We start from the raw sequence: 24,201 nt of genomic DNA, 5'->3' as shown, positions 1-24,201 counted from the left end.
ACAAGTGAAGACTCGGGAGACCAAGGGGTCATGCATACCCATTTTTTCTCACAAGTCTTTTTATTAAAGTGTAAATATCCAGGCAAAACGAACCAGGTGCACCCAACCTGCCAGCTGATCAGCCAAGCCGCAGCCCGGCCCATGATGAGAGGCAGTGGGCCACAGCTACAACATCCCACAGACAGGGGGCAGGGGGGGGGTCCTGCCCAACCTCGAGCGGTTCCCCTTCCTCAAGAGGAAAGCATGCTCCAGGTTGGCTGGCCTCAAGTCAGGACCCAGGAGGAATACTGCAGGCAGGAGGAGGAGGAGGAGGAAGAGGAGGAGGAGGAGGAAGTCGCCAGGACACGGAGGGAGAAAGGAGCATGGGATACTAGCCCTCAGCACCTGGTTGACTAGTCCTTGGCTGTAGGCCTGGGGGGGGGTCTCTCCCCTGAGCTGCTGCAACTGCAGGGCTGAGATGGTCTTTTGCCCCCCCTTGCAAGGGTTCTCCAATTTCTGGGGGGAGCTGAAGGAGAACCAGCAACTGCCCAGCCCCTCCAGGCCAAGGGGACTGGGAGAGGGAGGGTCACTACTGCAATGGCTGGGGCGGGGAATGGAAGAAGCAGCAGCAGCAGCAAGGGTGTGCGTTGTCCTTTGCATCTGTGTGCGCAGGGAAGAGAACCGCCACGGAGACCCCTCATTCTGCCTTCGCTTTTGCTGTCGGCAATTTGGCCAGCACCCTGGGGAGAAAAAGAGAAACTGAGTCAGACAGACAGAGGAGGAATCCACTTTTCAAAGCATTTTACCAAGTCTACCTTCAGTTAACAAGGTTGGAAGAGACCTTGGAGGTCTTCTAGTCCAACCCCCTGCTCAAGCAGGAGATCCTGTGCCAGGAATAGCCAACTTGGAAACTTTAAGACCTGTGGACTCCAACTCCCAGAATTCCCTGGCTAGCACAGCTGACTGGGGAATTCTGGGGGTTGAACTCCGCAAGTCTTAAAGTTGCCAAGGCTGGACACTCCTGTCCTATGCCATTCTGGACAAATGGCTGTCCAGTCCCTTCTCAAAAGCCTGTTAAAAGCCTTAAAAGCTTCAGTTCAAGCCTGAGGGCAAAGCACACACCACCCTGTTCGGTCAAGCAACACACCAATACTTCTTGGACCCTTTGGGGTCCATTGCCCCAGTGGGGGATTCAGACAGTTCGCACCACTTCGGCAGAAATGGTAGCTGATTTTTTGTTGCCCAGCAGGACCAGAATGGACTTCCAGAAGCAGCATCCACACAGAGAATCGGTTGTTCACCTATTTGAATCCCACCAGTGCATTGCCCCTATTTTTAAAATGTTTTCTTTACAAATTTACATTCCAGTTTCCTTTATCCCAACAAATAAGGCAGAAATAGCTATCTTCTGAGAAGTGTTTTGTGGGCTCGCATGTTAGATCCAAGGGGAAAAATAATTTAAGAAAATTAAGCCCAGAGTCACTCAACAGTGAAGTTGGCAGCATATACATTAATTAAATAAGTATTATGTCAGCAATACATGAAGCATGGAGCCCAAGGAGGCCTCCAGATGGCTTGTTCCCCACCCGCCCTGCCCCGTTCGATGCGCTGGAATCTTTTGAACTTACTTTGCTCTGAGGCTACTCAACTGGTTCCTCACCAGCCCTACATACTGGTCGATCTGTGCCTGGACGGAGGGAGGAGGAGAAACAGGGATGAGACCCTCCCAAAATAAGAACATGGAACCAGCTGTTGCTCTGCCCCTCCTCCTACTTTTGAAAATCTGCTCCTCGGGGTCAGGCCAATGCAGCATCCCCTGGTCACGCGATCAAAATTCAGACGTTTGGCAACCGACTCACACTTACAACAGTCGCAGCATCCCCTGGGGTCAGGTGATCCCCTTTTGCGACCTTCTGACAAGCAAAGTCAATGGGGGAAGCCAGATTCACTTAACAGCCGGGTGACTAACTTAACAACTGCAGTGATTCACTTAACAACTGTGGCAAGAAAAGTCATAAAATGGGGCAAAACTCACTTAAATGTCTCACATGGCAACAGAAATTTTGGGCTAATTTGTAGCTGTACGTCAAAGCCTATCCGCTTTTATGTATGATTCTATTGTGTCATGTTTTATTCTATATATAGATAGATAACCTTTAGTGTCATTTTTTTACTGTGGGCACAATGGCACACATTAAAAATAAAATTTAGTTGCTTGCTCTCAAAGTGCAGATACATAACGCCCATTTAAACATACTATAAACAACACATGTATAGACCTACACCCTTACATATAAGTAACATATAAACATTAATCACTGTCTACCTTGATTACATAGAGGGAAGAGGAACCTTGAGCGTTCACAAGGTTAACACTGCATGGAACAAAACTGTGACTGACTCTGGATGTTCTGCTTTGGGTACCACAAAGCCCCCCCCCCCTCCCAGAAGGGAACAAGGAAAACAGGTCGTGGAGAGGTGTAGTGTCCTGTACGGCTGATGCCTTAATCAGCAAGGATAAATATTTAGCCAAGCAAGCAGGGCAGCAGGAATGAATTCTGCTCCGGTCCTTTTTCAATGCCAATTGTGAGTTTCAGCACCTTCCTCCTCCTCCTCCTCCTCCTCCCCCCCCCCCAAAGCCAGCTACTCACCTGATGCTGCCTGTAGAGCAGAGGGAAGGTAAATGCACTTATCACACCTGTGGGAGACAAGGAGGGGGTCAGTCTCTTATTCCTGCAGGGCCCCACTCGGGAAGGCCCTCTCCCCCCAGACTCTCCCCTTACCAAGTATAAGCAACGTCAGACCATTGAAAACGGCTCCCACGTAGGTGAGGACGTAGAACAAGAACGCAAACTGAAAAAAAAGAACGCTGAAAGTCAGAACCGGCTGAGACCCCAGGAGGGAAAGGCAGAGGGTCCCATCCTGCCAGGGCTCTGGAAAGTTAGGTGTCCAGCCTGTGCCCACCCTGTCAGGAGGAAGCAAGCTGGGCCAGAGTGAGGCATATGGCACAGCCTGGTTTTTGGCACGTCCTTGCTGACTCCGGGCCCAACGAAGTCCATGTGACAGAAGGGATGAATTTTGCCTGCATCTCTGTGGCTGTTTATTGCATCTTCAAGATGTGAAGACTTCAACTCCACAAGTCTTGAGGTGGCCAAGATTGAAAAATGCTGATTTATTGCAATCTGTTGCAAGTCGATTTTAATGGAGGAACCATTCTGTGCGATCTAGCTGGACATGGGGTCCTTGGATCAACTGGGCCTGAACGCTCAAGATGACATCCTTGTGGCCTGCAAAGTTCTGGCAGAGGCTGGGGGGGTGGCTGGAGGGGGTGTTGTTTGTCGCAATGCTCAGCTAGAAAGGGGTTCCTTAGTTGCCTGGGGCTCACCTTGAGGGACTCCATCATGTCATCCACCAAGAAAAGGCGCTGCAGAGTCTTTGTGCCCCAGGTGACTTGATGCACCACCCGCTCGGTCAGCCGCTCCAGCTGTTCTTTGGACAGCCCGAAGTCTGCATCCAGCTGGGCCCTGGTAGGCAGGTAGGAGGGGAAAGGGAGGGGAGGGGAGGAAGGAAAATCACTCAGCCAAACCCATGCCTGCCTGTCTCGCCTTCTCCCTCCAGATTGGGGTCCCTGGCAGCCCAAGAGCCAGGGAGACCAACCCCTTGGCTGGATCGTCTGGGATTACAACAGCAGCCCCACTGCAGGGAGGGCAAGGCGCCCACGTTCACCCAATTCAAACCAGGAGGGCAGCATCCTGTTGTAAGGGGGGCTGTCTTGTTGTGCCCCTCCAGTAGGAACCCCCAGAGGTCAGCCAGGCCACAAGACCTGAGCATGAAGTCACCCCACTGGTGGACTCTTCCCTCGGTGCCCCAGCCATCCCCCAAACCTCCCAGGGAGCCCGGCCTACTCACTGGAAGGGGTGGTGCCCGTCTCCCCGGCGGACTAGCTGCAGCACCTTGCTATATCCTCTGAGTGAGATGGTGATGCCGAGGGCGGCCAGGGAGAGGTAGGAGGCCACGCTGATGATGCTAAAGTGCATCAGGCAGAGCAGGGCCACCATCAGCGCCGTGAACGCCAAGGCCGATGTGCGGGTGTCCCGCCAGTACACCAAGTCGGCCACTGCAGGGGAAGCAGAATAAGAGTTGGAAGGGACCTTGGAGGTCTTCTAGTCCAACCCCCTGCTCAAGCAGGAGACCCTAGATTAGGGGTGTCCAACCTGGGAACTTTTAAGACATGTGGTTTTCAACTCCCAGAATTCCCCAGACAGCTAGGGAATTCTGGAAGTTGAAGTCCCCAAGTCTTAAAGTTTCCAAGTCAGACACCCTTATCCTATACCATTCGGGAAAAATGGCTGTCCAATCTCTTCTTATAAACCTCCAGAGCACCCACAACTTCTGGAGGCAAGTCGTTCCACTGGTTAATTGTTCTAACTGTCAGCACAAAGCACAAATGAGTTGCGGCCAGCAATCAAAAGCTGCCAATCCTGGGAAAGTACAGTGGAGTCGCTTGATAGTAAGGTGGGCGGCATTTGCGTTTAAGGAATAATAAAATAATGATTTGCTTTCAAGGGAGACCGAACAAAACGTCCATGCTGCTAGTCTTCATGAACAATGCACAATAACTCAAGAGCTGATGCCACTAGGATCTACAACCTCAGACTTGGCACAGCAGCAAGTCTGCCACACCAATTTCTTCTCCCCCCCCCCTAATTAATGTACAGACCCCACCTCGAGCCCCACAGAACTGAATTTAGATGAAGCAGGAGACATTTGGACTAACTTATCTGCTCCTCTTGTCCCTGTGTGAGGCTCTGGGGCTTTTTTTACTAGACTTCCCCCCGTCCTGCTTCTTCCTTCCTTCAAGCCTTAAACCTGATGGAGGTTTTGCGATGTCACATCCACCAGACACAAAGTTTGGTTTCAGACAAGAAATGAAGAAAAGGTCAGTCTGGGCCCTGAACTGTGTGCGTCCTGGAAATGGGGGGGGGGAGTTTCTGAATAAGAAGCCTATGCAGGTTGCCCCCCTCCGCCCCTCCACCCATGTTTAACATTAAGCAAAATTTGCTCCATCCTAAAAAGAAGAGCTGAGGGGCCCTGATTAAACAGGACGAGGCTGCTGTTTCTGGTTGGGCTTCCTGCCCTTTAAACATCTGGTCACTTGTGGTCAAAGGCATGAGGCTCCCCTGGAGGATGCCAGTTGAACCATCAGCCTGGTCTGGCTACCTGCTTCCCATTCCAGGAGGCAGGAGGGGGCAATCCCAACCCCCAGCAGCGTCTCCCTGACCCACACCGGTGCAGCTCCCCCCCGCTGCAAAAAGACAGCTTGGAGGCCCCTCCCGGTCCCCCCACCACCACCTTCCTAAAAAGGAGATGCCGACGACCCCTCACCCCACAGCCTCTGCCCCCTGCCAGGCGTGGCTGCCCATGGCAAGCACTCTGCATGGGTTGAGACACCCTGGCCGACTTTTCCTTGCTGGAGCTTCCACCCTGGATGCAACCACTTGCAGACGCAGCCCAGGGTGGGCGAGAAGTGGGAGACGGGCGTTTGGCTGGCATTTTCACTTTCTCTCTCTCTTCCCCCCCCCCCCGAGAGAAACTGCCATTGCTCCGAAGCTGGTCCCAGGCTTTCCTGCTCTGCAAAGATGGCGTGAAGGAACCCCACCCATCGGGGGAGGAGGCGGGGAGGGCGAGACGCCCAGGGCCTTGGCAGCTGTCCCAGAATCTACCCCCCCCCCTTAACTGACAGGCCCAGATGCAGTCCAGTCCCTTAAGGAATCTGGGGAGGCACGGACGGTCCTGGGGGAGGGCTGACGGTGTGAAGCAGGCCCAACGTGGCAGTTTGGGGGCTCCTGGCAACTGTATCCTACAAGACTTATTTCCTGCTCCCCAATTTACATGGTGCCCCTCACTTCTCTTCCCCCAAAGGCTCCCTCCCTTCAGACAGGGCCCCCACTCAGTTAAAGCCCCCCCCCAACAAGCTGGCCTCTTGGCTCAATCAGGATCCTCTCCCCACCCCGATTCCCATGCCTGGCAATGCTCGGAGGACATAATCCTAACGGGGGACCCACCTGTGCTCGCCATGGCGATCCCTTTTCTTGCAGTTCTGAGGCTCCTCGCCGCTCTGTGGAAACCTCCCTAAGCACCAGTTCTGGGCTGGAAGGGGGGGCTGCTTAGGGGAGGGGGCTGAGGAAGCACAGGTGGGGGTTGCTATTTTTAGCTGACGAATCCCAGCTGCCTCGTCCCCTCCGGAGCCCCTGCCTGCTTCTCTTGGTCCTGCTGGACGGAGGCAGCTTTGCAGGCTCCAGCCTTAAAGGGAGGGGCTGCCCACCCTCAGCAGGCTGGGGAGCCAGCAGCTTGGAGATGGGGTACAGGATCTCCCCCCAAAGAAGAGGAAGGTGAACAACAAGGGGCTGGGCACGCTGGGGTTGAGGGGCTCAAAGTGACTGATTCCAGCTGACCCTGCACGGCAAGAGCATGGGAACCCAGGAAGTGAGCCCCCCCCCAACCATTTGCACTAGCAACTAACTCGGGCCAGGCATGTGATTGGGGGCTTCGCCTTGGTGCCCACATTCCAGCTTGCAAGGCTGCCTCAGCGACTGTTTTCCATGTACGACGAGGTATGAGAGCATGTCTTTCACTGTCTCCGGTGTTCCGAGTTTGGGTGCTGTTATGCATGAAGCATGGCCTTGAGGACTTGAAGCTTGGAAAACAAAAGGCCGCTCTTTTTCAGATGCTAGGGAGATGGTCTTTGCGGACTCACCATCTCAGGAATGAGCCGGAAGGTGCTCGACCGAATCGCTTTTCAGCAGCCCCTTTACCCTAATTTGAGAGGCAGGGGTCTTCAATGCCACCCCTACCCTCCTTTGGGAGAAGGACAGCTCTGACAGTGGGGACGAGGACGCAGGCTTTAACTCAGGGGTCTCCAAGCTTGGCAACTTTACGGCCTGTGGAGCTCAACTCCCAGGAGGCCTCAGCCAGCCAAGCCGACCGAAAGAGAAGGCCACAAGTTCTCTGGCTGAGGAGAGGTTCCTTCCTTTTGTGTGCTTGAAGAAAAGCCAACAGGAAGCCTTGGACTACAGCTACAATCATGCCCAGCCAGTGTGGCCACCGGTGCAATTCAGAGTGGTAGCTCAGTCTGTATTAAAACAGCAGCGCTAGCCAGAGAGAGGTGTGTTTCTTTTTCGAAATCCTGCACTCGCAGCCATGGAGCCTCTTCTGCCAGACCCAGAGGGGCCTGGTGCTGGGAACTGGCAAGGGGGGGGCTCTTGAGCCTGGGCCAGGCCCAGACTCCTCGTCCTTGCTGGGGAGGCAGGGCAGAGCGGCGGAAGGCTCAAGGGCTCCAATTCTGCTTGGCTCAGCTCTGGGGTTATTTATATGCCTTGACTTGATGCGGCTGCTATCCCAGTCCGGGCTCCGCGCCAGGGGCCTGAATAAGGGCCTTTCCTTGGAGAAACAGCCCTGCTAGGGCCAGCAAAGGCGGGAGGGCAGCCCAGGCCACCCCTCCCCTGCAGGGCTCCAGAGTGACAACTGCGGCCAGGAAAAGGGGACCACGTGGCTCTGCCACCGTCATGTGAGCCAGCTGGGTCTGAATTTAGAGCACGTGACCACGGGGATGCTGCAGCGGTCTAAGGCGTGAAAAATGGTCACTTTTCTCAGTGATGTTATAGCTTCAAATGGGCAGTAAATGAAAGGTTGTAAGTCGAGGACTATCTGTATGCCAATGGCAGACTTCTACGTAGCTCTGCAAAAGGCCCAGGTTGAACCTCTTGCAACTCCAGGCGGGTGGGGAAGCAGAAGCACAACGCCTCTTCCTCACAATGCCTCTTCCTCACAGCGCCTCTTCCTCACAGCGCCTCTTCCTCACAAACCTTCTTCCTCACAGCGCCTCTTTCTCAATGCTGGGCATCCTAATCAAGTGACCTGCCTTTCCCATCCTGGTCCTGTTAGAGGAGCTTGACTACTTCTCCCATCACCCTCTGCCAACTTGCTGGCATTGCAATCTGACATGCCTGCTGGAGAGGGGGCATCTGGGCAGACCCCAAGCAAAGCCCCTAAGCCTGGGGGCGTGCTTCCCTCACTCCTGCTCCCGATGAATGCCGGTGCCAACCCAGCTCCAGAGCCTCTGAATGAGCAGAGCGACTGGTATGCCCCAAACATCCAGGTGGGGGTCAGCACTGCAACAAGGCGAAGCCCCCGATTGCACGCCTGGCCCTGAGTTAGTTGCTAGTACAAATGGCTAAAGCGGGGGGGGGGGCTATCACTTCCTTGGCACCTTGTAGCTACCATAGAAAGTTCTTTGGGGGCAACTGCTAGCCTGGCCAATCTAAATGCTCCTTTTCTCGTGCCAGCCAGCTCACCTAGGATGTTCAGGATGTTCTCGGACTGGTCTGGTTCAACGTGGAGCTGCTCAGGATGGGGTTCCTGGCCGGGCCCCTCTTCCTCTTGTGGTTGGCAGAACTCTGCTGAGGTCAGTGCTCGGTCTTGGGGGGTGTCAGCACCGCAGGAGGCGCCTGCTTCGGAGTGGGAGGCTAAGGCAGCAGGTAGAGAGAGGGTCTCCCTGGGGTCATCTGGAGCAGGGTTCAAAACCAGGAAAAGACGCTATCAGGGCCCTCCTCTTGCTCTGGGCACCGAGATCTGCAATGGGGCCCCCTCCCCACTGGCCCTTCCCAGTCCAGCTGCCTCTCCTGGTCTCCCCCCAGGCGGCACTTTGGCCTCACTCTTAGGAACGCTCCCTCAGCACAACTTCGAGGGGAGTTGGATATTTTTCAAACTAGCGTTTCTGTGGCACAGAGGTTAGGATCCGCTGCTCTGGATTTCCAGCATCTGCACTTTGAAGGTTGATCTCTCACTTCACCCAGCCTACAGATGGGGGGCAGCTGGTGGGCAGCCTGGCAAGAGCGGTGGAGCTGTCTGATGGGGGATAAACTGTGCCAGCCCTTCCCCTTAAATTCATCGTAATAAAGGGCCAGAAAGGTTTTACGGAGCCCTCTTTGCCTCAGTCGGGAAGCATGATTTGCTTTCCATGTTGGAAAAAATAAACAGATCAACTCTCCACACGCTAAACAGTTTTTGACTGATTTTCCCTTCAGAAACAAAGCTGGGCGTCCCAAATGACCAAATATTGCCACGGATGGATAGGACTCTGAATCCCGCATGCTGCTTTGGCTGAAGAAATCCCATCCAGATTCCACCCTTTAGAAAATCTCTCCCTCTTCGGCAAACCGCTAGAGACAGGAAGGGGCCAGCCCCACTTTCTGTCTCCCAGGGTTCAATTGTGGGTCCTTGGTGCTCTCTGGCTGTTTTCTTGAAGAGGTTTCATGGCCCGGCTGGGTGACGTCTTCAATGCTAGAAGCCAACCTGGTTGGGTCATGAAACATCTGCAAGAAGACAAACCAAGCTCAGATGGCATTAAGGACTCCACAGTTGCCCTCCTCCTCCTCCCACTCCCCAACCCCCACTGCCTTCTAGGACTGACGATACGCCTGCCAGGAGACAACCAGGCCCAGAGGGCACCAGGGACCCGTGTCTTTTCTTCTTCTGGGCCCTCCACGTGGCCCCTTTCCCTGCAAAACCCAGCATGGCTGGCCAGGGAAGAATCCAGCCTCTGCTGCCCTTCAGAGACGCTCCTTTCCTACCTGTTCCTGAGCAAGCCGTGCTGCTACCTCCTTCCGTCTCCACCGCTGCTGGCGATGGGGGCGTGGGGCACGGAGATGTCTGTTCCTCCCCTCCGGCTGCATCCAGGGCCCTGCCAGGGCCCACCCGGGAATCCCAGTCCAACGGAAAGTCGTCCAGTCCTGGGCCACCGCCTGAAGGCAGGGCTCCCTCCGCCTCCGGAGATGGGCAGAGGCTGGGAATGTTCTCCAAACTGTCCCCCAGGGCGGGCACAAAAGTTTCACAAGTCTCCGTGCGGGGCAGCAGAGCCCTTGTCCGGCGGGTCTGGGAGTCACGCCTGCCCCGATGCTCTGCTGCACTGGGGCTGCTGCCGGAGGGGGTGGCAATGGTGAAGTAGGAGAAAGTCAGCTCCCGGGGGGTCCCCCATTCTACAGAGCCCTCCTCCTCCTCTTCCTCTGAAAACTCCCGTGCCGTCTGCAGTTCAGGGAAGTCGGACTCCTCGTTGGCTCCTGCAGGGGGAAAGGACCCCTTCTGCAGTAGGGGAGGCATCTGGGAAGGCGGCCCGGTCCCTTCCCTGGATCAGAGGATGCAGGGAGCACGCGGAATCGCGCTGGGCCTGCAAATCCAGCCACAGGCCCCACAGGCCAAAGAGCAGCCCGCTCAGGTGGAGCTTCCGCCCGTGACTTGGTGCCACCTGCTCCCTACAACGGGTGACATGGCCACAAACGCCAGGGCCGGATTTGGGCAGCCACAGCCTGCACCGTTGCACGTCGCATACTCACCATCTGTAGAATCAGGCGTGGTAGAGGCAGTGGAAGGAGACTCTTCTGCAGGACGGGAAGAAAAGGAGCCGTTTCTGGACATGCAGCCAAGTATTTATTTTATATCCCGCCTTTGTTATTTTTATGAGCAAGGCGATGAATGTATCTAATGCTACCTCCTCCTCCTGTTTTCCCCACAACAGCCCTGGGGGGTGAGCTGGGCTGAGAGTGTCCGGCCCAAGGTCCCCCAGACGGCTGTCATACCTAAGGTGGGACTAGAACTCCCAGCTTCCCTCACTAGACAAACTGGGGCTTCTGCAAGATCAGGGCATAGCCTGGCGCTGGGCCGGCCTTGGCCTTCTAAGAGAGCAGGGAAGCAGGGAGGCCATCACCGTAATTCTGGTCCATCAACAGCCTGTCTGGGTCATAAGTCTTGCAAATACCATTTCATAATTCAGGGCTTGATTGCTGCATGCCAGGTTGGATCAGTTGCGTCTCCTGGCTGTGCTAAGACACAACAACAACACTTGATGCCTCCTCAACAGCTACACCCTGGATGGTCAGACTCTCCCCCCCTCCCTCCCCCTGTTCCTTCTGCTTCCATCACTGCTAGCAGAAGAAATATCAGGGAATGGCTGGTCAAGTCAAATGCTTGGAAGCTGGCAAAGTGGGGGGGGGGAGGAGGGGAGAAACAGACTTACTTAGCTTTCACAAGGAGCCTCCGAATCATTTTGAAAGTGGGATTATCCCAGAGGCTCAGGGTCTGGGATGGCCCCTTGGACATCACTGGGTTACCCGTCCACCTGAGGCCATCCTTTGCACCTACTCTGGCCAGGAGATTTGAGCGTCGCAGAGCAACATTTCTGGACCATACGATGGACAAAGCCATCTGCATATTTGGCTACTGCTGTTTGTGGATGTTACTTACTCCATCCTGGTTTTGCGCCTTGTGAAAAGGGCTGTCAGTGTGCAAAACAGGGACTGACCTCTGGGGTCCCTACAGTGTCCAAGGGGGAGGCAGCCCAAACACATAAACGGCTCAAAAGAGGGGCAACCTATCCAGGGCCCAGCGGCTCCAAGGCCCCCCCCCCACTGCCCACATGGCAAGAGAGATCCGCACAGAGGCAGCTGGGAGTGGAGGATCCATACCAAATAGCCCCCCCCCCCGCCCAGCCACAAGAGAGGCAAGGTTGCCCCGAGTGCAGGTCCACTACAGCCTTCCTTAAAAGAGTTGCACCTGGCCACCTTCCCTGCAGACAGACGGGGCAGAACCCCCTCTGGCGCCAGCCTTCCTGCCTCCTCTTCGCTCGCACTGCTGATGCAGCGGCCCATCCGGCCATTTCCCCCCCAGCCACTCATTGAGTCCGTCCAGCCCGCTCCCTTCCCCATCAGGCCACTCGCGAAATACAGGTCACGGAGCCCCCCTTAAAGCCCCCTCCCCAGATCGCAGCCTGCCGGACGACGCCGCGGCGCTCCGGCCGAGGCGGAAAACGACCGCCGGTCCCACCCAGAGCCTGGCAGCTGCGCCGGACGGCATCCCAGCATCCACAGCCCGGGGGGTGGTGGTGAAGAGGGCGCAGGGCGGTGCACGGGGGCGCCAGGTTGCAAAGGGAAGCCCGCGGCCGCTGGGCCCGAGGGCGAAGGCGCCGTTGGGCGGGGGGCGCCGGACGGGCCTACCGGGGGGCCTCGGGTTGTATCAGCCCGGAGGGGAGGGGGCGCTTCCGCGAGGGGGGCGGGGAGGGGGACCGGCCCGGGCAACACCTACTGCAGTGGGCGAATCCCAGGACCTGCCCCATCGCCCCGGCAGCCGGCCGCCCCGAGGGCCATGCGGAGCGCCGCGGCGGTGAGCTCCGACCGCGCCGCCGCCCGCCGCCGCCGCCCGCCGCTCATCTCCCCGCCAGCCCCATCCGGCCCGGGGAGCCAGCGGGACAGGCCCCGCGTGCCGGGCGGCGAGGGTCCCGGGAGGCCGGCCGCACGGCGGGCGAGGCGGCGGCGGGAACAAAGGCGAGGCGGCGCGGCGGGGACGCGGGCGAGGCTGCGGGGATGGCGCGCGGAGGCGGGGAGCGTCTGGGGCCGCCAGCCGGCCGCGCTGCGGAGGGTGGGTCGGGCCGCCTCGGAACCGCCGGGCCGCCCCCCCGACAGGTGGTGCTGCTGCCGGCCTCCCCTCCCTCCCTCGCCCGCCTGCCTGCCACTCAGCGCGCGGGCCCGCCTCCTTCGCTGCGTCTCCCGCGCGCGGGGGGAGCGCGCCTGTGAGCCTGCCCCCCCCGCCTCTGCGCGCTCCTCGCCTCCCCCGCCCGGCGGACCCGGGCCGCCGCCGCCGCCGCCTGTCCTGCACCTGCTCGGGTCGAGCGGAGCCGGAGGCGCCCCGCCTGGCCGTGCCGGCGCTCTCGACGGGCTGCGGGAGGCCGGCCGAGGAAGCCGGCGGGGCGCTAGGATCACGCGCAAGCGGGACCCCCGCCGGGTGGGCGCCTCAAGGGCCGAGAAGGAGTGTGTGTGTGGGGGGGTCTCGCAGCTGCTCTTCCTGCCGCCGGGAGAGAGGGGAAAGGACTTGGGGGCGCCCCTGCCTTTCCTCGCGGGCCAGGAGTTTTGGCTGCTCCAACACTGGAGGTTTTTAAGGAGACTGGACAGCCACTTGTCTGAAATGGGTCTAGGATCTCCTGCCTGAGCAGGGGGTTGGACTAGATGACCTCCGAGATCCCTTCCAGCTCTATTATTCTGTCATTTCAATTAAGTCCAGTGATTCACTTAACTGTAGCAAAATAATGCTCCCACCCTCCAGGCCTTCGGCAATAGTCAGTTGGCTTGGGGCCCCAGTGGGGGATTATCACACTGGAGGTAGTTCAATCAGAATAGAGCTGGAAGAGACTTTGGGGGTCATCTAGTCCAACCCCATGCTCAGGCAGGAAACTCTACACCATTTCAGACAAGTGGCTGTCCAGTCTCTTCTTAAAGACTTCCAGCCAAAGCCTCTGGAGGGAAGCCGTCCCACTGGTGCTTTGGAAAATGGGTTGACCAATAGAAGATCCCACCCTGCACATCCTGTCCCCTCCCTCTGCATCTTTAATTATAATTATATTTTTATTGCTATTAAATAATATTTATTTCCCACATTTTACTGTTTGTAATGTTGTAAGCCCCCCGACTCGCCTGTGGTGAGATGGGAGGGCCAAATAAACTTAATAGATACGTACCTGGGCGCAGCTCATTTAACAACTGCCTTGCTGGGCACAGCAAATTCTGCTCCCAGTTATGGCCATAAGCTGAGGAGCGCCTGTGGCCTGCCTGCTTTCAGAGGCCGCCCCTGGGCTGATGGGCTCAGTGGTCTTAGTTTGCCCTTGGGATCCGGTCGGGAGATAGGGATGGCACAAAGCGAGGAGAAGCCGCTGCTGGATCGGAGGCCACTTTGCTGTCCAAATATTGTCAAAAGGCTCTAATGGCTGCTCAAGGCCTGGGCCTCTTGCCCCCTCCCCGCCCCCTCCCCAGAATGCAAGAGGTCGGGTGGGAAGAGGCTTCAGCTGCACCTTCCTATCAGGCCAGGGGGGCGGAGGCACCAGAATCAGCCCCTGCCTGGCAGGCCCCCTTCCTGCCCCCTTCAGATGTTGCAGGTGGGGATCCAGGCAGAAGGCAAGGTAAGGAAGGGCAGGGGCTGCGGGGTGGGGGGGGGTGCGGGGGGGAAAGTGCAATTTAGGCAGAAGTCCTGGCCATCTTCTTTTGCGTTATTTCTACCCTGGGAAGGAAGACATGTTGGGGGGGCGATTGAGAGAGAGCAAACATCTTGAAAATCTTTCAGTGACCATTCGTGGCCTGGCCATTCCCAGAATCAATCTCGCTGCTTGTGGCTGCATTGTCATGGCACAACAGTTCTTCCCCGGAGAGGTGATAATTGCCTTTTCCAGTGCTCCAGATGACTTTTGCCACTCTCCTGACGTAGGAGCTGCTTAGAGGGGGCACTGGGGTTCATTCAAATATTCTAGAACTAATTAACAGAATAATAATAATAATAATAGAATAACAGAATTGGAAGGGGACCTTGGAGGTCTTCTAGTCCAACCCCTGTTCAAGCAAGACACCTTATAATATTGCAGACAAATGGTTGTCCAGTCTCTTCTTAAAAGCCTCCAGTGATGGGGCAGCCCCTCAGATATTGGAAGAGTGCTATCATGTCATCTGTAGACCTCCAAATTATTCCTTTATATGGAATAAAGCTTCTCAGTGGTTGTCCACAAGTCCACAATATTTTTACTCATCCATTGGCCCACATAGCTTAGGATTTCCTTGCTCAAACGAGGGAGAAGGGTACCTCCCCAAAAGGGGGCAGAAGGTGTTTTACATTCAGCCTCCTCTGGTTCAGCAGCAGGAGGAGAGAAAGGTGGGTTTTTTTTCCTGAAAAGTGTGTCTTAAAATCACAAGGCTGCCCAGCCACATTTATACATTTATATATCAATCTGTCACTGCTGGGGTGTGAATTTCCTTTGAAGAGGGGGAACTGAGCAGAGACCGGGGCCAAGCCTTCGCTGGTCATAGAAGGGGACGCCCGATAGCCTTTGCAAACTGCCCTTAGCACAGACACGAGCACAAAATGCTGGCTGCAGTCACAGTCGCAAACAAACAAGTCTGTGCCAGAATGTGGGGCTTCCCGCAGGGATGAACTCTGAAACCTCCTTATCTCCCAACCACAACTTTTGTCCAAGGTTGCCTGGCTCTCCTGCCTTCACAAATCCCTGAGGAATGTGTCCCTTTCCTGCAGCCCTTTGGCCTGGCAGCTGAAGGAAGGGGGGGGGGGTATCCATAAAACAGTGCCATTGATGATTGGGGAGGGGGGATTTTGTAGGCAGCACTCAAGCATTGCTGCCAGCTGAAAAGGGGTCCGGAGCCAGCATCGGGAAGCACATTCTGACAGCCAGGCTGTCTCTGGTCTCTGCCTAAAAAAAGCCTCTCCCCACACAGACACCAGTGAGCCAGCCGTGTGTGGCAGCAGCCAAAAACACTAATCCTTGGTTGTATAAACAGAGGCATAGAATCAAAATCACGTGAAGTATTAGTACCTCTTCATAAAGGCTCAGTAAGGCCACATCTGGAATGCCACATCCAGTTTTGGTCCCCACATTACAAAAAAGATGTTGAGATTTTGGAAAAAGTACATACAACTAAGATGATTAAAGGCCTGGAGACTAAAACATAGAAAAACGGTTGCAGGAATTGGACATGGCTAGTCTAGAGAAAAGAAGGACTGGGGGGACATGATAGCAGGATTCCAGTATTTAAGAGGCTGCCACAAGGAGGAGGGGGTCAATTTATTTTCCAAAGCACCAGAGGGCAGGATAAGAAGCAACAGATGGAAACCAATCAAGGAGAGAAGCAATCTGGAACTAAGGAGAAACTTCCTAACAGGGAGAACAATTAACCAGTGGAACAATTTGCCACCAGAAGTTGTGGGTGCTCCATCACTGGAGGCTTTTAAGAAGAGACTGGACAGCCACCTGTCTGAAATGGTACAAGGTTTCCTGCTAGAGCAGAGGGTTGGACTAGAAGACCTCCAAGGTCCCTTCCAGCTCTATTCTGATTGATTCATTGAGAGAGCTATTTGTCTGCTGATGCTTCAGGAGGGCCTGGGAGCCCCAAGGCTGGACGGCCAGCAGGTCACTCCTCCTGCTGATGGTTTGAAGGGCAGGGGAGACCAGTGGGCGAGGAGGGCTGGGATCTTTGAAGAAACGGGGGCAGTCTGGTCACATCCTCCCACCCAGAAGGACTTGGAGACAGCAAACTTCATTGCTGTTGAAGCAACAAGGCCTTCCAATGGGGGGGGGGGGCAGCAGGAGGGAGGAACCCCCACATTACAGTGAGCCAAAATGTAGCCCCCTTCATTGGATTAGCAGCCGAGTGGGGATCCCAGCCTGCTGAAGACACAGTGTCTAAGCCCACCAATCTTTCGCTTGCATGGGCTCACCACCTCCCCATTTCAATGGGGCTGCAGCTGTGGAATTTCCCACTGGATTGAGTCCTGTATTTTGGCATCTGCATGATTTGTCTTCATCCTCCATCCGCTTCTTCCTTCTCTCTTCCACCCTCCACAGCTTCGTGCCCCAAGGAGTGAAGAAGAATGGGAAAAGTGGAAGACTGTGCCACCCTCGTGCCCAGTGAGCACCTGCCTTTGTTGGCCCAGGCGGCCCCTAACGCCACCTACCTGAGCCAGCAGGAAGTGGCCGAGCAGGGCAGTGCCGCCCCCTGGCCCGGACTCCGCAAAGCCCTGATCAGCCTGCTGGGCGGCCTCTTTGCCTGCCTGCTGCTCCTGGCCGTGGCCCTGCTCCTCTCCCTGCCCCGACCTAGCCCACCCCTGGGCTGGTGGCAAAAGGCCGCCTTCTATCACCTGCCCCCCTCCTCCTTCCCGGACTCCGATGGCGATGGGTGGGGAGACCTGGCAGGTAAGGACAGGAAGAAGCGACTGCTGGGCAAATTAGTTCAAAGAAGATGGTGCCCCTCAATGCCCCCTTCTCTCCATGCAGGCATCAGGCAGCAGTTGGACTGGCTGGTAGCCCTGCCCATCCAGGCCTTGGTGCTGGGCCCCGTCCTTGAAGGCAGAGGGGCCAACCTGAGCCAGATCGTTCCTGCCCACGGATCGCTGGCACAGTTGCAAGCTCTGGCGAGAGATGGGCGCAAGAGAGGTACTGGGCAGGACTGCTGGGTGGGGGCGGAGACCCCTGCTGCTTTCCTTTCAGTGGTCCCAGATCCAAGGTACTATGAGGGGGCTGGCAATCGCTGTGGTGCGCCTGGTGCCCCGAAAGAGGGGCTGGGCTGGGCAATAGCAGAAGGGGACTGTTTGGGGCCTGGCTTGACCTGGCCTGGCCAGCTCGGGTGGTAAAAAAAATGGACAGTCCCGGAGAGACAGCATCTCTGGACAAATGAGATCCAGGCCAGATGCTGGATAATATCTGGGGTTGAAGGAAAGGCTAATGGGCAGGATAAGGGAGGCTCACAAAAGAGACGGGCCAAAGCAACCCCCTTCTTTGTCTGCTATTCTCAATACAGGGGGGGGGTTCCTCAAGAGATCCCCACAGCTGGATCAAGTCAGTCCATTGAACTGATGCTGCCTGGGAGATTCTGGGAGTTCAAGTGCACAGGAAGTTGCCCAGGTTGAAACACACTGATTCAGTGATTGCTCTGCTTCCCCAAAGGGCTGGCGAAGTTCCTCAGGAAAACCCCGAGGCAGTAACAAGAAAAGGTCCTTTCCACTCTCCTGTCTTCTTATCTCCTGAGATAGACTGCCTCTGACTTGGGAGGCTCCATTTGGTTGTTTTCTTTATCCATGTATTTCCATTTATATGGCTGGTCAGGTCAACATGCTGACTTTGGGCAGTGAACAGCAGTTAGAAACAAAAGAACGTCATTCCAATTTTTGGCTAAAAGCTGTGAATAAACATGTCCTTCATTTTGTCTGATAACCGTTTTACAATCAGTGATACAACTATGAACAGAATAACAGAGTTGGAAGGGACTTTGGAGGTCATCTAGTCCAACCCCCTGCTCAGGCAGGAAACCCTATACCATTTCAGACAAAGGGCTGTCCAGTCTCTTCTTAAAAACTTCCAGTTTTGGAGCATTCACCACTTCTGGAGGCGGGTTGTTCCACTGGTTAATTGTTCTCACTGTCAGGAAATTCTTCCTTAATTCTGGGTTGCTTCTCTCCTTGGTGAATTTCCATCGGTTGCTTCTTGTCCGGCCTTCAGGTGCTTTGGAAAATAGCTTGACTCCCTCTTCTTTGAGGACGTCCCTGAAATACTGGAAGACGGCTATCCTGTCACTCCTAGTCCTTCTTTTCACTCGACCTCTCCAATTCCCTTATTCCTATGTTTTAGCCTCTAGTCCTCTTTGTTGCAACCTAGGATTACATTGGCTTTTTTGGCTGCCGCCGCACACTGCTGGCTCGTATTAGTGCACCTTTCAGCCGTGATGGCTTCCAAAAATTAACCTTGGGTCAATGGCTGCTTTTTTTTGCCACCCGTATTTCTTCCTTCCTGACCACCCAGGAATCCGAATCCTGCTGGAACTTCCACCTTGGGAAGAAGAGGGGGACCCAACAACTGAGAGCAATCAAACAGCCCAGCTCTTCAAGGTATCCCCGGCATTTGAATGCTCCCGCAGGTTCAGAGGTGGGCTGGGGCTGGGAGGTGGGGGATGGGGTGGCCTCCATTCTCCATGCCAGTCAACCATGGCTTGGAATCGGACCGAAGGGATTGACATCCCGGTTGCAGAGGGGGCAAAGCCATCCCTTTGGCTGGCTTAGTTCTGCACTTTTCCAAGCATAAAGTTGTCCTTTTCCACACCCTGGTTCTGTTCTCTGCTGAGGAACGCGGGTTTTGCCCAGAGGTCAGTCTCACTCTATTCGGGGACTTCCAGCCAGGGCCCCTGGGCTTCTGCCTCCATTCCCTTCTCTTTTCGGCCTTATCCTGCAGGAGGCCCTACAGTTTTGGCAGTCCAAAGGTGTGCACGGTTTTTTGGTGGCCAAGGACCCTGCCTGGCGCCTCCTCACGGTGAGTTTCACTACTGGAAATCAACCTGAAATGTGGGTTACTTGTAGTAACAACCCTAAATCGTGGTGTGGCTCGTTTTGTTTGGGCATAACATCCTCTAGGAAGTCCACGTGGCTAGTAACCCCTGATTTAGTGTTAATGTGATGTGTAATCCCTACTTATTGTGGCTTATTCAATGAATGCCAAGCAAAAACAGGTGTAGCACGGTGTATACTTAACTTGTTGTATATGCATTTGTATTGTATATGTATGTGTTTGTCTGTATTTGTATTGTATATGTATGTTCTTGTTGCAATGCATAAGCCTAACCTTCCTAGTATACAATAACCAGTAATCCAATTTCTGCACACCCCAGGCAGAATCCCTTCGTTTTAGGCCTCCTTTTTTCTCTCTGCTGCATTTGGGTGCTTCTGAACACGCTTTTATAGAACGTAACCTTTTATAGGATCCAAGGGACGTCAGCCTGCTTGTTTTTATGCTACTTCTGACTGTTTTTTCTGTCTGTAGTTTATCAGTAAAGGAGAAAAAACATGGAAATAGCTGCACAGGTATCTTATGGGAATTCCTGGCTAGAAGTATCCCTTCTTGCAGTGACAGCAAACAAAACATAAACTTTAGTTTTTAAACTATTTACATTTCATTTTATTGCTGAAACAATTGATGGGGGGGGAGGGAAGAGGCCATTTCCGGGCATGGTGGTGTGAGGCTCTTCGCTTTCTGTGCTGCAGGGAGATTGCATTTTCCTTGCTGCATGTGTGCACAAAAAAGCAGACAGGCAGGCACACACACACTCATCCAAACCCATGGTATCCCTCTAGATCTGACCTCTTTGGTGTGGGGCTTGGGAGAGAAGGGGTAAACCTTCCCCCAAAAACTCTACTGAATGAATACAGAACGTGCATTATTCCCTCAGGCTTCCTTACCCACCACCCATCGGGACCTGTACAGGAAAGGGAGCTTCAGTTTTGTCTCAGAACTACAGATTGGAAAGATTTAAGAAGCCACACTGCTAAAATGGCAACCCGGAAGCTTTCCTTATTTTTTAATTACTGCACTGTATCATTAAAGTACTCTGCTGTACTTTCATGTCAGCAATTTTTAAAAAAATATTTTAATACTTAGCTGAGAGCGCACTTTAAGGGGAATGATGTATTGTTGTTTAATGGAGTTATAAAATGTGAATTGCTGCATATGTTAAGAGTGGAAATGGGACCACTTCACTGTCTGATGTTTTGCTGCTGTGATTAAAATCTGGAAGACTTGGAACAAGGACAATGGGCCTTCAAACCAGAGCCCTGCTGATGCGCAGGAGACCTGTTGAGAGAGGCAGCCCAGAGTCCCCAGCCCAGGACACCTTAGTGATTCTACCTTAAACAGCCCAGGATTGGGGAGTGAAGGATGTTTGTGAACTGTGATTGCAGGTCTTGAGTGCCTGGGGCGCCCTTGATGACCGGAGGCAGAGCGATCCACGGGAGGAGGGGTGAGCGGTGGCCTTTCCCCTATTTTGCAATTCCCCCTTCGTTCCAGCAGGGCGGGCACCCCTGGTGGCAGCAGTGGGGAGTGCAGGCGTGGGGTGCCAGGACAGAGTCCGTTTTGCTCTTCCCTTGCAGGGCCCTCATCGTGTGGGACCGGAGTGAGACCTGCAGCACTTCTCACAGGATGCCCAGCAGGGTCATCCTCACCTGCCACTTGCCTGGAACCCAGAAAAATCTCTCTGCTCAGGCGCTGCTGCAACTGGCACAGGGATCCCTGCAGCTCCCGGGCACACCGTGGCCCAGCTGGGCAGTAAGGAAGGGGTTTCTGGGCACGCCTTGGGGGTCTGGCTGGTTCTGCTGCAGGCACACCAAAACACTGGAAGCCAAAGCTGTTTATAGGAACATGGGTGGAATCCAGTTCTCACGACCAACATGGAAAGGCAACGATCCAGGCGGGATCTGCTATGCCAGCAAGAGCTTGGGACAGGCCCGGGCCGCTGGGAAGAGGCGAGGGAAGGGCATCCAGGCGGCTGGGCCCAGAGCAGGAGGACCCAAAGGGCCCAGAGATGCTCCTTTCGTGCTTTCTTTCAGGTGCCCAGGGGACTCTCGCCCATCGGGGGCTGGGAAAAAATCCTTGGGGTGCTGCTCTTCACCCTCCCAGGAGTGCCACTGGTGCAAGGGGGACCAAGATCACCGCTTCTGCTGGAGTCCGAGCTGAGGGTGAGAAAAGCCCCCCAAGGCCTGGCCAATCCTCAGCCTTTGCAACTGTGCCAGATAAGAATCTCTCCTTGGTGGGGGGAGGGGAAGGTCCACTTTCACCCCTCCAAAAACAGAGTTGGAAGGAAGGGACCTTGGGGGTCTTCTAGTCTGGGAGTCTCCAACCTTGGCAATGCTGGCTGAGGACTTCTGGGAGTTATAAAGCTCACACGTTGTAAAGTTGCCAAGGTTGGAGACCCCTGTTCCAATCCACCTTCGTCCAATTTCCTAAAAAGGCCCAAAGTCACTGGGGGAAAACTATATCACTATCAACATTATCTCGAATTAGGGGCAGCTTCAGCAGTAAAAAGTAGACCAATAACCCACTTCACACTAGATGAAAACTAACCGGTGTCACTTGCCTTCGTATTAATCTAGCCATGTTTTAAACCCTGGTTAGGCAAACCGTATATGGGGATACTGTTTCCCTGAAAGAGTCATTATATTATTTTAGCCTCTGAAACCCAACTTCAGGAGAACGTGCTGCTTTATTACTGGTTTTAAAAGTTTCTTTTTAATGTGAACTCTTTTATGTCAGAAATATTTTTCTAATTGGCTCAGAGTTTTGATTAACCGGAGTGGAATTCGAAGCTTCATACAGGGCCATGCAGTGGACACACGAGCCACCCACATAGATGGACGAGACAGGCCAGGGTAGCATTTTGCAAATCATGACATGACTGGGCATCTGACGTCACCCCATCACCCCACAGCCACTGCACCCAGGGAAGCCCATGTGGGCACAGGTCCAGGTTCCAGAGAGCACAGGCCAGGCTGGCGGCCAAGGACAGGCCTACTCAGTGGCACTCCGGAGGAGAATGGGGCTTTATTCCCATCGGAGGGCACGTGGCTGGCTGCCGTTGGAGACGTTCTCAGCAAAATGCGTAAACCGCTTCTAGGGAGGGGGGACCCTGCCTGAGACCACCGGGTGCGTACTTCAGGATCTGTGAGAGCCGAGCTTTGTTTTGTATGTGGTTTGTATGATGGGGCAACCAGCTGACCTCTGAATAAGAGCAACAGCACAGACCTGCATTCTGCTTCATGGCGCTTTCCAGCGGGGCTCCCCAACCTCCGGGCTGCGGACCTGCCCAGATCCCTGGGCTGTTGGGAACCAGGCCGCACAGGCAGCAGGCGAGCAAGCAAAGCTTTATCTGTTGTGTCAGGGATCTAGGTTGCACGTGGAACCATCCCGCCATCCCTCCCCCCCCCGGGTGCATGGAAAATTTGTCTTCCAGAAAACTGGTCCTTGCTGCCAGAATGGTTATGGACTGCTGCTTTGCAGCCCTCGCTAAGGGGCCTACAGGGTCAGCATGTTGCCCCCAACGATCTGGGTCCTCATTTTACTGACCTCGGAAGCTGGAAAACTGAGTTAACCTTGAGCTGGTCAGGATCAAACTTGTGGCTATGGGCAGAGATAGCCTGCAATACTGCATTCTAACCACTGTTACCATGGAATAGCTACCAAAGGGAGGCTGTCGTTCCAGATGAACTCCCCATGTGCTTCCTGGGACTGAGAACAGCCGTTTCAGCTGCTGTGGTCTCTCTCTCTCTCTCCCCCCCTCCCCCCCCTCAGGAAGGAGAGCCCCGCAGAGCCCCGCTGGCAGGCCTGTACCAGTCCCTCCTGGAATTGCATGCAAAGTCCTTCTCCTTACACGACACCGACTTCACCCTGCTACCCCTGCCCAGCCACGCTGAGGACCTGGTGGCTTTCCTCCGGCCAGGCGCCTGCTCCAGCCTCCTGGTGATCCTCAACCTGGGAAACCAGCCCACCCAACTCCGCCTGACAGAGCTCAGCTTCCCGGGGCAGGCCAAGGTGGTGCTCAGCACCCATGCCACACCCCAGAAAAACGCCAACGTGGAGGTGGTCAGCTTGGTGCCCCAGCAGGCCCTCCTGCTCCAGGTGCCTCGAGGATACCAGCCGTGAAGGGCAGCCACGGAACTCAGCCAACTGGCAGCTCGCAGAATAAGAATGGGAACTGTTGCTGACCCCCACATGCACCCGGTGGTGGGGTTTGGGGCAATGTATGTGATGCTCCTGCCCGACTGGCTGCTGTACTTGCCTTCTGCAAATTAGTAAAGTTGCTTGACCTCATTGATTTTGAGGGATCTGCACAGTTAATTCCAGGGAGGATGCTCTGCCCCCCATATTTGCAATGATGTGTGTTCTGAAACCACAAACGTGGGTACAGATGTGTGTTCTGTAAGTACGTGGGAATCAACAGTGCACGAGGACTGGGGGTCTCGTCTGGCACAAAAAGGCCACCGAGCACTTACTGCTCTGGGATGCCAACGCCCTGGGCAGGCCTGGCTCCCCTCCCACAATCCAAACAGAGGACTGGAGGAAGCAGGTGCCAGCCCTGCCCTTGGACAGAGCTGGCCTCCCCCTGTATGGGACGGCTAGCCTCTCGGGCCTGGCAGCAGCTGAGGGGAAGCAGGAGAAAAGGATCTTCTAAGCATACAGATGAAAATAATTCAGCCCCCCCCCATTTAAGAGGGCGCTCCCCTGCCTCCCCCTCAGGAAATGTGCTGCACTTGCACAGGCAGAAAACCTGAGTGGAGACAGCAGGACAGGGGCCCAACTGCCAGGACACCATTCCTGCAAGGGGGGGGGGACGGGGACCAGCTGTGGCACCAGCAGAAGGGGGGGAGACGGGGGGGGACCACCTGGCTCCCCAGCCTCCCCCCAGGACCAAGCAGCTGCTGCCTGACCAGCCCCCAAAGCGGGGAGGGGTTCCGAGGGGGCTCCCAGCAGCTGGTGCTGCCTTCCAGGCCATCGGCCAGCCCCCTCGAGGGTCCCGACGCTTTCTTGGATCCCGCAAGTGGGACGCTTCTCCCGGGCTCGGCCCGCTCAGCTTCGCCTGGCTGGAAAGGCGGGCGGGAGGGCGAAAGTCGCCGGCGCGGTTTCGGGCGGGAGGCCGGGCTGCCTTTGGCTAGGCTCGGCGTTGCTCCCGGGCACGGCGGCTCCAGTCAGGCCCGCCCACGGCAGGCTACCGCGCGCCCCGAAGGAGTCTGTCCTACCTCGCAAGGTTGTTTTGCGGATTCAGAGCGGGCTCTGCGCGAAGCGGCGCACCGGGTGGGCGACCCCCGCCGCTC

The 24,201-nt window shown here is 55.4% G+C and overlaps 2 protein-coding genes across 10 annotated transcripts; one reads left to right on the top strand and one right to left on the bottom strand.

The window, feature by feature from the left end:
- RTN2 (reticulon 2) lies at positions 1-12,519 on the bottom strand. 4 transcript variants are annotated; one of them, XM_039362129.1, is made up of 10 exons: positions 12,115-12,507; positions 10,371-10,415; positions 9,612-10,097; positions 8,334-8,543; positions 3,889-4,096; positions 3,365-3,503; positions 2,763-2,832; positions 2,631-2,677; positions 1,608-1,666; positions 1-719 (listed from the first exon to the last, which is right to left on the bottom strand). In XM_039362129.1, the coding sequence occupies exons 1-10, from the start codon at positions 12,143-12,145 to the stop codon at positions 677-679; spliced, it is 1,338 nt and encodes a 445-aa protein (XP_039218063.1). In that variant the 5' UTR covers positions 12,146-12,507; the 3' UTR covers positions 1-676. The 4 variants fall into 4 exon arrangements, with proteins under 4 accessions (XP_039218063.1, XP_039218060.1, XP_039218064.1 ...); XM_039362126.1 differs by lacking the exon at positions 12,115-12,507 and adding an exon at positions 11,587-11,704; XM_039362130.1 differs by lacking the exon at positions 1-719 and having other exon boundaries at positions 1,604-1,666; positions 12,115-12,519.
- On the top strand, positions 6,068-23,293 carry LOC120316474 (4F2 cell-surface antigen heavy chain-like). Of its 6 annotated transcripts, none has more exons than XM_039362132.1 (9): positions 6,068-6,593; positions 16,424-16,771; positions 16,853-17,011; positions 18,374-18,459; positions 18,800-18,877; positions 20,299-20,357; positions 20,488-20,662; positions 20,944-21,072; positions 22,682-23,293. In XM_039362132.1, the coding sequence occupies exons 2-9, from the start codon at positions 16,450-16,452 to the stop codon at positions 23,030-23,032; spliced, it is 1,359 nt and encodes a 452-aa protein (XP_039218066.1). In that variant the 5' UTR covers positions 6,068-6,593; positions 16,424-16,449; the 3' UTR covers positions 23,033-23,293. The 6 variants fall into 6 exon arrangements, with proteins under 6 accessions (XP_039218066.1, XP_039218069.1, XP_039218065.1 ...); XM_039362135.1 differs by lacking the exon at positions 6,068-6,593 and adding an exon at positions 8,324-8,443 and having other exon boundaries at positions 16,424-16,486; XM_039362131.1 differs by lacking the exon at positions 6,068-6,593 and adding an exon at positions 8,324-8,443.
- Positions 23,294-24,201: the final 908 nt, after the last annotated feature.

Source organism: Crotalus tigris, unplaced genomic scaffold (genome assembly GCF_016545835.1).
Source record: "Crotalus tigris isolate CLP2741 ecotype Arizona unplaced genomic scaffold, ASM1654583v1 scf7180000019364.2947544272:3078424, whole genome shotgun sequence".
Lineage (NCBI taxonomy): Eukaryota > Metazoa > Chordata > Lepidosauria > Squamata > Viperidae > Crotalus > Crotalus tigris.
This window is presented reverse-complemented; position numbering and strand designations above follow the sequence as displayed.